This window comes from Sphaeramia orbicularis, chromosome 14 (genome assembly GCF_902148855.1).
Source record: "Sphaeramia orbicularis chromosome 14, fSphaOr1.1, whole genome shotgun sequence".
NCBI lineage: Eukaryota > Metazoa > Chordata > Actinopteri > Kurtiformes > Apogonidae > Sphaeramia > Sphaeramia orbicularis.
In genome coordinates, this window is record NC_043970.1 from 34,906,633 (window position 1) to 34,920,829 (window position 14,197).

A 14,197-nucleotide genomic window follows, 5' to 3' on the forward strand; every position below is an offset into this window, starting at 1 on the left:
AGTGTCATGCTAAATGCTTTACACTCAGTTTGGAATTTACACACTAACAGCAAAACTGTCAACATTAGTGTCGATGCATGTGATGTGATTAAAGTCTTAAAAAAAGGTGAGATTTACTCTAATGTTTCTGTTTTTGATTTCTGCATTTTTGTTGTTTGTGGAGTCTTAGAATATTTTCAGGCTTTCTTTTTTCCTGTAATTTGTATTTTGTAGTGTGTTGTGTTCACACTTGGATAGCGGCACGTGTGTTTACTTACGCGAATGTAATATAATAAAAAGCAAAAGCCTGTCAGTGGATGTTCTGTGTGTTTTCTACTGGCACAAAACACAAAAGTGTGATTAACTGTTTGCTTAAGAGATACTGAATGTTTAAGGTGGTTTGTTGTACGTTTTTTTAGTTACCATGTACAGTTTTTGCAAAAAATAATCTATAGTTTCAAAGATGGAGCTTCAGAAAATCTGAAAAATACTGTAAAAGAAGCATTAAGTGGTACCTTTGGCAGCCTCTCCGGGTCCCCAGGGTGCCGAGGGATGACTTTCTGAAGTCTCTGGAAACCGTAGTCTATGGTCGGTTCATTTAACGCTGCAGGAGACAAAAAGAAAGACCGAAGGGTGAATTAGTAAAAGTTCCAGCAATCTGCTCCTTAAATGAACTTATTTCCAAAAAAAGTCCCATCTGTGTAAAAACCAACCACAAGCAGCTCTTTAAGTGGCAGTTTACACATTTACACTGTAATTATCAGATTAATCTTTCTTAAAATTAACAAACTTCTGAAATTTACTTTGCTTTACTAATTTTTGTTTCTTGCTTTTTTCATTTTCAGGATAATGTCTATTATTACAAAGCCCAGCATTTTGTGCATGTCTTTACTGCTTTCATTTGATCAATTAAAGAGTTTGAGGATGTTCTCCTTCATCCTCATCTTTTCTGACTTCTTGAATTTAAGTTGAAGTCTGATTGATTGTTCATTATCATATGGTAATGTTTCAGTATCATTGAATGTTGACTGAATGTAGATTATAGATATGAAAACGTTACATTATGCATCTTTTAATATTTTACTCTTGAATTTGAGCTGAAACACGATAAACACATCACATAATTACAACATCTGTGCAGAAATGGGCTGCTGAAGACAGAGAGGAAGACATTATATTTAGAGGCATTTAGTTCCCAAGAAACACAATGCTTTTTTTCTGTGGAAATGGTTTGGAAAATAATGAACCTGCTCAGCATGACACTGAGGAACAAGTTTGGAGGTTGGAGGGGTGGGTTTGTGACTGGAAAACTGGTTCAGAGTCAGGCTGGGAAAATGAGCATGAGGAAATCACATCTCTCAACAACTACAGTGGAAATCCTTTAGAAGCAGGATGTTCAGACTGCTCCCCTGCAGCTCCTCCATCAGACGTGTGAAGATATAAGACCTCTGTCACTCATGAAGAAGATACTACAGTTAAAACATCATATTTTAACATTAATATGACTGTGTAGAAAACATGTGGCTGAAACGTACAGACTATCTATTGGTTTACATTTGCATTATTCTTACATTAGCCTAGTTTTATCACAATATTTAATCACATTCATAACCTTTGAAAACAGCAGTACTTATATGTATAAAGAAAGAATACATTTTAGACAGAATCCAACCATTACGTTGTCTAAATTCTAGATTTTTTAAATTAATTTACATCAGAACTACAATAGATTTTGTTTCATTTGCTCAGTTTTTGATATTTATCTCTGAAAGTGATGCTGCTACTCAAATTTTATGCGACTGTTATTTAATCTATGATTAGATATAATATCCAGTGTTATCATGGTAGTAATTTCTGCTGTATTAACCCTATAAAACCATTCGTATCATATTTGCTACACCAGGTTTTGAGACCTTTATCGAATCAACAAGATCAATACTTTCTTTAAAATCTTGTTCTATATGACCTGATACATGTGTTTTGCCCCCTGGTGGATTATCATTCCACTGCAGCCAGTAGAGAGGCCTTTTTTTTCTTTCAATATGGCCACTATTGTTAAATCATCAGCACACATTTTGCAGAAAAGTCTAATTTTCAAAAAGTTGCGTTAAGAACAATATTTATATTGTTATTCATTTTTTTTTTTAAAGAAGTACTTCAAGTACTGAAACAACACAAAGTTACTTGATAATTAACTGTTTCTAGTACAGTTAAATTGTGTTAAAAATGTGTGTATCAAATTTGATACTGCAGGTATATAAAGTACTTTATAAAAATGCCCAATGTATCAAATGTGATAGGAAAATATATCAAGACCAAAATGATTTAATAAACATCTCAGTTCCACCAAATTGGAATTCTGTGGCTTGTTTTTAATGGGTCAGGTTCTGCAGGGTTAATTGATCAAAACTATACCAAGACACAATCACATGAAAATCAATAAATATCATTAAAGATTTCTGAGGAATTTGTCATTTTTTTTAAACATCGGTTGATTACTGAGCACTGTCCCAGTAAAATAAAACAATAAAAATGAAATGAAAATTGCAATATTTTTGTCACTATGTTGTTGTAATCCTGGGACAAACAACATACCCTTAAATGCTACATGCAAATGTTAAGAGCCTGATGGTGTCATTTTTTCTTCTTCTTCTTGGATATAAGAGGAGACAAAAGCATCTGTATGACAGTAACTCTGCAGGAATAATCTAAAGGGTTTTACAGAACACTTAACGTTCCCTTTAATGTTGCAATTACCCCCATCTACTGTCTTTCACCAATCAATATGTCAATCACGTCACACTGAAAGCTTCGTCAGTCAAAAAAATGCTGCGAGACTTTATGTGCATGTATATTTATCAGTACTGTACGATGTGACTGCGGTCGATCTGCATGTGTGTCTAAGTGTGACAGATGGAGGGAGGAAAAAGTGAGACAAAAGGAAGAAATAAAGAAAAAGAAGCTACAACAGACAAAAATATGTAAGTACAGACAGTGTTGGGAGTCGAGGGAGTGTGTGTGTTTTGTGCAGCTGGAGTGATATTTGGTACTTTCCAGATTGTGCACTGATAAATTACTTGCAGCTGAATTCCTTATGTGTTGTTTTCTATTATCTTCAAGCATGTGTGTGTGTGTGTGTGTGTGTGTGCGCGTGCATGGGCTTTATATGTTTGTCTGCTTTATTATCACATCACACCCAAGTTTCTGGTTTCTGTTATGTCCTAAACCACTCAATTTGTTAGCAACATAACTTCATAAATTGTGAGCTGTAAAAATCCCAGATGTTAAACTGTCAGGAACGATTCATCATCCTCTCAAAAGAAAATTCATATTTTCATTTCTGGACAAATTCGGATTTTTATGATTCATATGCGGCACTTTACAAACATGATATTGAGTGATTTGAAGCAGGAAGGGAGAAGAAAACAGAAGAAAAATGAAGAGGGGATAAAAGACTGAAAGAGTAAACTTAGAGAGAAAAGAGAACATTTGTTCGATATATATATATAAAAAACTAATTACAGTTATGGTTGAGAAAAACAAAAGTGCAAAAACAGCTGCCTAACAGTCGGTGGGATATCAACTGTCAGAATTAACTGCCAGTGTCAGATACACACTCACTCATATCTCTGGAGACGTTTAACTGATGCCGACTCTAATAACACACACACAGAATGACACACACTTAACAGGATGACTTATAGTGGTTTCAATGCCTTAAGTACCTCCAACTGACTATTTAGTATTAATAGAACAATATGTACTCGCAATGGGTTGATGGTGATGTTTGTGTGTAAACCGACGCTCATAGTGTGTGCATGTATAGTTGAAAACCAAAGGTCAGGTTTCTTTCCACATATAGACACAGAAATAATACCAGTGGAGCAGAAACCATCCGACTGATTACACATCAACTGTTAAAGGCATCAGTAATTTCAGCAGACTGGCATTTACAACAAAAACACTGGTCACACAGTCGCCCACAAACACCAAATACACTCATCTACAGCTTTACAAATGCGATTCATGGTGACACAACTCTGAGATGCAGAAATATGAAAACAATGCAGAAAGGTTGTGTTGTGAGCTTTAAAAATCCTTAAAAAGTATAAGTATCTCCTGAGGTGAACAAAAAAGTTACTGTATGTTTTATCATATCTTTACCCATAATGACCCAAACAGCCTCTGGCAACCAAAAGCAACTACTGATCTAAAAGGTTTAATAACTTCTGAACCATTAAACCTATCAATATGTTGAAATACTTGGCGTAAAATGCAGTTTGTTGTCTTTTCATGGTCATCACATATGACCCATTTGGACGTTCACAGGCTCCGTAGTGAACGTGGAAACACCGTCATCTTCTACAACATTGATTCAACAGTAAAACCCATGGAGTTGGATCAATAACAGTAAATGGACACACTTGGTTTATGTTCAATTATTGATATCTTTGCTGAAAAAGTCACTTTTTTCCCTGCTTTCTCGGTTTCTGATATAATAATCTTAAACTTTAATCTAAGCTTTTATGAACATGTATATGATCAGTGAATTAAATATAGGAAAATACATGATTTTCAATGACAAAATGCAACATATAGAGGATAATATTATAATAAATGGTGATAAAACATGAGAAAAATTAAATATAGAAAAAAAAATATATTTTGGATCTGCCATAAAAGTAACACTGAGTCTTTATGGGTTAACCTGACAGACTGATTCTTTGCATTTTCATTATTTTGGCTTCGTTTTATTTTCTTGAGCTAACGGACAATGACTGCTGCCTCTGGGGATAAATAAAGTTGATTTGCATCTTTAACCATAATATTTTACACACACGCAGACTGTGTAGGAGCTACTTCATCTGTTTCATCCCGAAGAAGGCATTGACTGAATAAGTTTAATAATGGAAACAACAACAAAAGTATTTGTCTTTGCTTAAACAAGATATATGGAAATGTTTTCTGACCCAATAAGCCCCTGGACACTTCGACACAAAAATAATGTGACAAAAATGTCCACCAGTGATCTACAGAGAGTTGTAAAAGCTGCAGAGAAGATCATCCTGCATCATAAAGTACTTGTATCACCCGGCTCATCATCTGATGTGCAATATTATTAATTTATTTTTTAATGTATTAACTGAATTATTTAACTTTTTAACTGAGCAACTGCAAATATGCATTATGCCTTGTGTGTTTTATATGGATGTATGAATGTTTTTTTTTAAAGTATCTTTTATAGAGGTGCACCCACATTTCATTGTATGAAATTATAATGACAATAAAGTCTCTTACCTTATTAATGATCTGATATGTCTTAGGACTTGGTGATCTTAGAGTCTTTTATTTGAAGCATATGATAAAAAACAATGCTGTGCAAATTTTAATTGTAAATGTGCCCAGATAGATTTGCATTATGTGATGTTTGTGGCATTAATGTTGCCTTGGGTAACCTTGGGTAATTTGTAGTAATTGCGATCAGGATCTTGGTAAACTGCTGAAAAAAGGACATTTTTTTCTTTCCTCTGTGCATTAATTCTACCTGTTTCTTAGTCAAAGACAATGGAAGCTGCACTGATGATAAATGATAAAGGTTTTAAAAGTGTTCAGGGTGGAAACTCAGGAGACTCGTGACACAATGTACCATAGATATTCACGTAAAGAGCAAACTGATATCATTCAGAGGAGCGACATCTGAAACAGTGGATTGATGACATGCATGACAGCTATAGTAGGAACATTTTTATGTTTTTCTACAGTTATCTGTAGGTGGTGAACCTGCTCTTGACATCAGAACTGGAGGAAAAAAGTCAGTACATTCGAGTAAAAAACAGACTTCAAGTATCCCATATGAATGCACCGCATGAATTACAGACATTAGGGGTTAATTCCCAAATCCCCAGAGATCCATAAGTTATACTAGTTCTGTACGAGTAGTTCATATGTGATTTTTTGGTGAACGTAAGCTCTAAAATTATTTGGTTAGTCTACTTAGACCCATGACGCCTCAAGTAAAGTCATGACATTAACCCTTTAGCCCCTGACATGTCTGTGGTGAGCGTTCTGAACATATAATTATTTTAAATATTCATAAAAAATTAAACTGTTTGCTAAATAGGAAAACTTTCAAGAAATGCTGGTAGAATAGACCTTGCACTTTCCATAGACATCCAAACATGGGCTTTTTTTTTAAACACCATTTTCCGTGTCGTTTTTTTTTTTTTTTTTTTGCTTTGTTTTAACTGTTGTTTGCAGTGTTGTTGTGATTTTCCTTTATTTTATTTTATTTTTTACTGGGTTTTGACTGTGTAACTGCTTTTTGGAGTTCAACCAGATGCCAAAAAGCAGCCCCAAAACAAAAACTACTGGGCCAAAATTTAAATACTTGTTATTCAGTGTGTTCCAGTTCACAGTTCATGTTAAACATCCTAAATCTCTTATTGATGTACATTATGAGAGCCTTATTTGGTAAAAACCTGTATAACACCAATTCCTTGCTTTGTCTTTTTCTGCTATTCCATCTTATTTTGACCCTAAAACACAGAGTAAAACCAAACCACTGAAGAAAAGGAACACAAGCACATACTCACAGCAGCTTTTAGGACACTTCTATGACACTCATTGAGATTATGTCTCAGGGGTTAAAGCAGAGGTCTCAAACGTGTGACCCGGGGGCCAAATCCGGCCCGCCACAGGGTCCAGTCTGGCCCCTGGGATGAATTTGTGAAATGCAAAAATTACACTGAAGATAGTAATCATTTTAGTTCAGGTTCCACATACAGACCAATTTAATCTCAAGAGGGATCGGATCAGTAAAATACTATCATAATAACCTTTAAATACTCACAGCTCTAAATTCTCCAAATTTTTTCTCTGTAAATGTAAACATTTTCATGTCATTTTGCTGTATTTACACTAAAACAAACGATCATTTCACAAAAACGTGAATAACCTTAGCAAATATGAACATTTTTAAATTTATGAAGTGCAGGTTTACCAATATTCAGCCTGTTATTAAATGTTTTCTGTATTTGTTGATTCACTGTGATCTGTAAGTTGTACTTTACATGTGTAAATGATAAACTGAGACATAATATTGCTAAAATTGCACTTAGTTTTCTTAAGAAATTTCAGTTGGTTTATGTTATTTACATTGTTTTAAAGGACAGTTGGTAGATGTAAACATTTTTATCGCATAATTTTACTTTTTTCGCTCTAAAACATAGAGGAAAGTTTAGAGCTGACATTTTTTATGTATTATTATCTTATTATTTCACTGGTCTGGCCCACTTCAGATCAAATTTGGCTTGATGTGGCCCCTGACCTAAAATGAGTTTGACACCCCTGGGTTAAAGGGTTAAGTCTGACCGAACAGTGAGACTAGTTTCACACAGATTATCTGATGAAACAACACAAGACACAATGGTATTTTATGCTATTGCGAGACATGTAAAAGTGCTGTCGGTTAAACATGAAACTGTGTTGAGATCCATTAAACTACAACAGGCCAAAGGGAACCACTACAGCAGTCCCAGATGTATGAGACACAGTGAGTGTTTTTCCTCCAGCTATCGTCTAAATATTGTATGAATAACAGCAACAAAAAGTCATCACACCACAGTCTAAGACCAAGGGAAAACTTGAGTGTAAGCAGCCTATATTTTACAAGAGAAATTATGATTCAGATCATCCCAAAGATCATAATACACCTCCAGGCCTTAATCTGCCATGACTAATGTTAGGATTTGGCAACTAAAACATGTTGGGTCAGATGGTTAAAGGAGAAGGACTTGGTCAGGGATTAAAATCCTCAAGGAGACATGATGTAAACAGCTTCCTCCGGTGTTAAAGTCAGAAGCCCATCTGGAGAACAGGGTCTGGAGAAGACCGGGGTGTGTGTGAGTCACGTTCATCGTAGGAATAATGAGCGGACTTCAGACCCAGACTGGAGCGCTGTGGATGTGTGGTGACACTGAGGCTTGAACCCGTTTCATCTCGACTTATTCTGCCACCCTGCTGCCCATGAAAGCCTCTCAGCGTGAACCCCTCCTGCTCCCTTTACCTCCTCCTTCCTCCCTCTGTTCTGCTCCTCCTCCCTCCCCCATTCTTTCTTAACTACACCTTCTGTCACCTTCACTCATTCATCCATCTATTCTACCATCACTCCTCCTTGAATCCCTCCGGCCCCACCCTCCTCCTCCTCCTGGAGTCCAGAGCTGCCCGCAGATCAATACTCATAGAAGTTTCATGAGGACAGACCCTCCACTCCTGTTTCACAATAAAAATGTGAGCAGAGTAGAAGAAAAAAAAAAGAGAGACAGGGGAAGAAAGGATGGGCGGTGTTGGTGATGGTGTTGATGCTTGTGTGTCTGATTTTTGATGTGGATTTATTATAAACTGGTGATGTTTTTTTGTAGTTAAGTGGAGGAAAGAAGAGGAGGTGGATAAGAGAAGGGGAAGGGTGGAAGAAAAGGATCATCTGAGTGGGTGAAAGGACAAAGAGGGATGAGGTAAAAGGAGAAGAAGAAGAAGAGGAGGAGGAGGTGTGGTGAGATCAATACTCTGGCCAGCTAGGAGTTCAATACCACTGAATTATTGCTTCATTCTTCCCCTTATGAGATGAGATCTATTTCTCTGCAGCTCTCTTTCTCTGTGACTTCTTGTGTTTGTACATATGTGTGTATCTGCATCTGTATGAATGCATATGTGTGCATGTGAGTGGGATTCACTTTGGAGTGGATCGATACGTTACAGTCTGGTTTAAGACTGTCTGTGTCTTTTTCTTTCTCTACGTCCCCCCCTTTTTTTTTGACTTCTGTGCATCTGTAAAATCCCAAAGAGTTCATCTATGCAGAAAAAGAACGTTTCTGGGTTGATTAAAAGTTTCTCTGATCTCAGCTATGGATTTTCTCATGCAGCTGCGTCGATGAAACTGTAGAGGAGTTGCAGAATACACCTATTTAGATCCGAAAATATGACTGTATTCAATTACAGTATGAATAAATGGCAATCAGACAACAGTTTAAAGCCTTAATTCTACATTATTGTCTATGAAATTTAAAGACACCACTAATTCCCATAAGTCCCTGATCAGACACAGAGATAGAACTTATAATCCAGTTAATATATCTCTGATTGAACAATATATTGATAATGTTATTTATGTTACCTCTTCAACCTTTCATGCTATGAGATAACAACGAAGGTAAAAAACAGCCTGTTTTCTGTACACGGCAGCAAAATACACACCACAACTAAAATACTCTATAGAACTGTAAATTCTCATGATTCTATCTTCTTGTGTTTAATATTTTTTCACTCTACCTCGATGCTGTGTAAAAGGAAAAAAGCACCACACTGATACGTGTTTCCATAGACTTGCACATAGTATGAACATACATCTATAGCTCCCAGCACTCCCCATTCACATTTGAGATATAATTGTCATGATAATATTGTTTATGGCAGTTGTTGATAAATGTCAAATCAATGTTGATTTTTCTTCTTGTGTGAGAGTTGAGGAAATCAGACGGTAACTTGTTGTTTGAAATGAATATTACGGCCAGAACGCGACAAATATGGAACAAATCTACAGTTAGAACATTTAAAATTAAAATCAGTGTTAAAATTAAGTAAAAATAAACTTTGATGCATGTAAACTATATCAAGCCTTGAAGACCTAGAACAGTTTTGTGGCAACTTCAAAATGAATTTTTCTCAATGTTTAACCTTTCCTCAGTGATTTATTACCATTCATTATAATATTATCCTCTGAAATTAGCATTTTTTTTTTAGAGTTAAGCAGGTATTTTTCTCTATTTTAAATTCACTGACCGTGTACATGTTCATAAGAGCTCAGAGTAATTTGAGGGTTATTAGATCAAAACAGAGAACACTGAAGCTAAAGCAACTTTTCCAGCAAAATGTTTCATTAACTGAACATAAAAAGTGTCGACAAACACTGTTATTTATCAAACTACATGGGTTTCATTGGTGAATCAATGTTGTAGAAGATGATGGTCTTTACATGTTCACCTCAGAGCCTCTGAATGTCCAAATGAGTCATATCTGATGACCATGAAAAGCTGAGAAATTGCATTTTACCTGAATTATTTCAAAGTATTCATAGAATTAACAGTTAAAAGTAATGAAAAATTTTAGATCAGTAGATGTTTTTGGTTGCAGGTGGTAGTTTATGTCTTTGAAGAGTTAACCCTAAAGATGAAATGAAAATATTTAATGCTGATATTTATCACAGTGCAAAAGTTATATTAAGCTATTATTATTTAGTAGCCCTGTTAGCAACGATATACCTGAATTCAGTGTTTACCAACACTTTTGTCCATAGAATGTACCATCCATCTTTAGCGTTATTATACATCATAGTGACTCCTTGCTTAAGTTTACTTTACGTAACATTTAACAGTAATAATACAATAGTACGACAATACTGAAGCAATTCCAAGTAGTGCTAATACTGTGTAATCTAATAGGATGTGCTACAAATTACATTTAAGAGCATGTATTCTATAATCTGCAAAAGTGCTGATAAATCAGGAGAAATGTGCTTTGTGTGTGTGTGTGTGTGTGTGTGTGTGTGTGTGTGTGTGTGATTGTTAGTGTGTGCATGTGTGAGAGCATGTATTGATTGTCACTTTGTACCATTATGTTTTTATGGGAATGTGTGATGTTGAGAATGTTAATTTTTCCCACCAGGCAGATGAAGTAGACATACGGCACAATGCGTATATGTGTGTGTATAGCTTGTGTGTGTGTGTGTAAATGTATGTGAGCGACCATCTGTTTACCAGACTACTCACCATCCCGCCCTCATATCTCTCTGATTTACAATTACTTTCAACTCCTGCCCCTGTTTGAAAGTGTGTGTGGTAAGTTGTGTAAGACACGACCCCTTTGCAAGTGTGGCTCTGTGTGTGTTTACATGTGTGTGTCATTGCTTGAGTGAGCTTTTGAGCATGTTTAATTGCTCAGGCCTTTACACCCAGAGGCAACTACAGCTAGAGCGTTGAAAAACCACAACAGCCAATCAGCTTTCACCGCCGTGACCTTTTACCAGCAACTTCCAGAAAGAAGTCGACCTTGAGGCGGGGTCAGGCAACCGCAGTAACAGATCTCGTTTCCTGGGTCACATGTTGAAGCCATCAGCCAATCGTGAGGTCACGGGAGGTCATCTCCACCCAATGGCAGAAGAAGTTAGACACCAGACGGACCAATTACCAGCCGACTCGCCTCAGGGTCAGACCAAAAATGTTTTGACTGAGGAACATTGAAGGAGGCACATGAGCTGAGTACCTCTGTGTAAAAAAAAACATTACAACTCAAGGCCATAATAAAGAGATGAAATAACGCACCCTGAAAACAGATCATTTATTATGTTGACAGTGTTTCATCTGTCAGACTCTTTGGGCTGAAGGTGACGAACACAATCTTTTCCGTGAATGATCTTCTACAATAAATTTAAACACACTGTGCCAGCTTTCTGCACTTTATACTTTCAACAGCATGTGTAACTCAGGGACTGTTGCATTGAAACAAAAGCCCCTTTTCCACAGCGCTTCTGTTACGGGAATATTTCGCCTTTATTCCATAATGACATCTGTAAATGAAATGGTGGGATCATTTGGTCCCACCTTTATCGCAGCTTTGTAACACCTCTGGAGGTAAAAACAGAGCCGTGATAAAGGTGTAATCATGATTCCGGAACGCGATGTAAAAGGAACACCTCTCGTTCCGCAACCAAGGTGTGACGTTTTGATGAAGTGTTGCGTGTGTGACCCTCACGCTAGGGGGATTTAAAATGAGCGTACCAACGCGACCAGAAAGACGTCGAACTGGGGAGACGCCAAGATCCAGGAGCTGTTGTCACTTCGGGCGGAGGACTCAATCCATGCTAACATTTGTGGAACGGTGAAAGACCTGGAGAGGTCAGCAACACCACTATGCTCTGGGTATTTCCAACGCGGAAGTTATACGTCGGGCGACACGGTGGTGCAGTGGTTAGCACTCGTGCCTCACAGCAAAAAGGTCCTGGGTTCGATTCCAACACCAGTCGACGGGGGGTGGGACCTTTCTGTGTGGAGTTTGCATGTTCTCCCTGTGTCTGCGTGGGTTCTCTCCGGGTACTCCGGCTTCCTCCCACAATCCAAAAACATGCACTAATAGGTTAACTGGTTAATCTAAATTGCCCATAGGTGTGAATGTGAGAGTGATTGTTTGTCTCTATATGTCAGCCCTGCGATGAACTGGCGACTTGTCCAGGGTGTACCCCGCCTTCGCCCCTATGTAGCTGGGATAGGCTCCAAGCGACCCCCGTGACCCTAGTGAGGATAAAGCGGGTTCAGAAAATGAATGAATGAATGAAGTTATACGTCACACTATACGCTGCACTGTGTCACCACCCCTTTGATTCCAGAACGCAGGTCCGCTGTGTAAAAGTCCAGCCTGTCTCACCTCTGTTACTTGTTTGGCTTGGCTGTGGAAATCAGTCAATGGTGGGAAAAAGGTGGGATCACCATCTCACCTTTTTTCCTGGATCTCTATGTAAAAGTGGCTAATAATTGATACTTTTAGAGAAGTTTGTAAATAAACTACTTGAATGTGAAATGTATAAATGTATACAAAGCAGTAGCTGATGGTGAAATGACGATGAACTCAGTGCATGAAGTTGTAAGGTAAACATGTTATTAATACCTCTAAAATATAATCAGGTCAATTTAATGGAATATAGGGAGAGATTCTTTTATATGTTACAACTGATGAATTGTTTTTTGAGCTGTTGTGCTTTTCCATTGAAACCACTGATATTCCATTTGGCAATAAACCATTTTAGGTAGATCTTGCAAAATTTAATTCCCCGCTCTTTAAACAAATAAATACGTTCCTAAAGGTAGTGCTGTTTTCTTCATTTAACCTGCTGAACTACTCAACTTGTCTGTTGTTATTATTGTTGTTACTGGATGTTTAAACACTAACAATCACTCTTTAAGCAGTATTTCTATAACCAGTTTGATTTACAACCCATGCATTTACAAAGAACTAAAAGCACAGGCTTTGTTTTACTCTCATCTTGTTGTTTTATAATACTATTTGAAAAACTGTAACCATAATGTACTGTTTTCCTCTCAGTTTCATTGTATATGATATGGATGAAGTTAAATGTCCAAACCAAAAGAGGAGGTGAAGTTTTCAGTATTTTTTTTTCCTATCACAGTCATTGTTTTGTGCTGAGTTGCTGTTTTTTTGAGGAGTCATAAAAAACTATAGGAAAATAAAAAAAAGTCTCAGTACTCTTTGTAGTGATAATGTGCTGTTTGTGTTGTTGTGAATAGAGAATCCATATAAACTCTACACATATGACAAAGCTTTATTGCAAACTACAATGCCATGCAATCAGTAAAAGCTACAAGTGTTTATTGGTATAGAGGTTTTTGTGTACTGTACTGATGCAAAAACAGAACTTTTTACAAGAGTTTGACAGGATGTGTTTGCTTTTGTATGAGTTGTGTAATATATAGCTGGTTTGGTGTGGGGTTTTGTGGTTAGTGTGTTGAGTTTTAATACCACGTCATTTATATTTGTTTATACACATCCTTACTGCTGTATATATCTAACAAAAACACTGGCTTCAGTTTAGTATTTTGTGAAAAATTTAGATTTTCAATTCTCCTTCATCCTAAACATGTCAGTGTGGTCCAAGCTTAAAACAGAAAGCTCGTCACCAAAACAAAAGTGTTACAGCTCTCATAAACTTAACGTGAACAAGCCAAACTGTGGATTTACGTTGAGGTGAGTTATTTTTTTATTTCTATTGATCAGTTTTAAATTCTCATCTTTATCTTTGTTTCATTACTTGGGTCATAAATGTGACAAAGACTTTATACAGCAGCTGTTTTTCTCTGTGAGTGACGTCATGATTATGGTGTGATGGAGCCATGTTGAGCGGATCAATACTGAACCAGACATCACATCACCTCCATCCGTTTCCACATGTATGTGCAAACACACACATGCTTTTGTCCTCGCGTCTCCGTCCAGCGGCTGCAGGAAAGCGCTCATTCACAGTCAACAAGCACACACAAATACTCACTGCTTTTCCAGCTTTGTATGTGTGTGTTGGTAAACTGGGTGTTCTGGATGATTTCACTAATAGTTTCAGTATGGAGGGCTATAAAGAGCAGACTGTTTAATTGTAGAT

At 36.9% G+C, this 14,197-nt stretch overlaps 1 protein-coding gene across 4 annotated transcripts in view; it reads right to left on the reverse strand.

Annotated features, from left to right (window-relative positions):
- Positions 1 to 14,197, reverse strand: part of LOC115433508 (transcription factor COE1-A-like) — a 131,145-nt gene that overhangs the window by 20,420 nt on the left and 96,528 nt on the right. For all 4 annotated transcript variants that reach the window (XM_030154966.1, XM_030154965.1, XM_030154963.1 and 1 more), the window contains one exon: positions 495 to 583. In XM_030154966.1, coding sequence (XP_030010826.1) covers positions 495 to 583 — 89 coding nt within the window. The remainder of the gene's footprint in view (positions 1 to 494; positions 584 to 14,197) is intronic.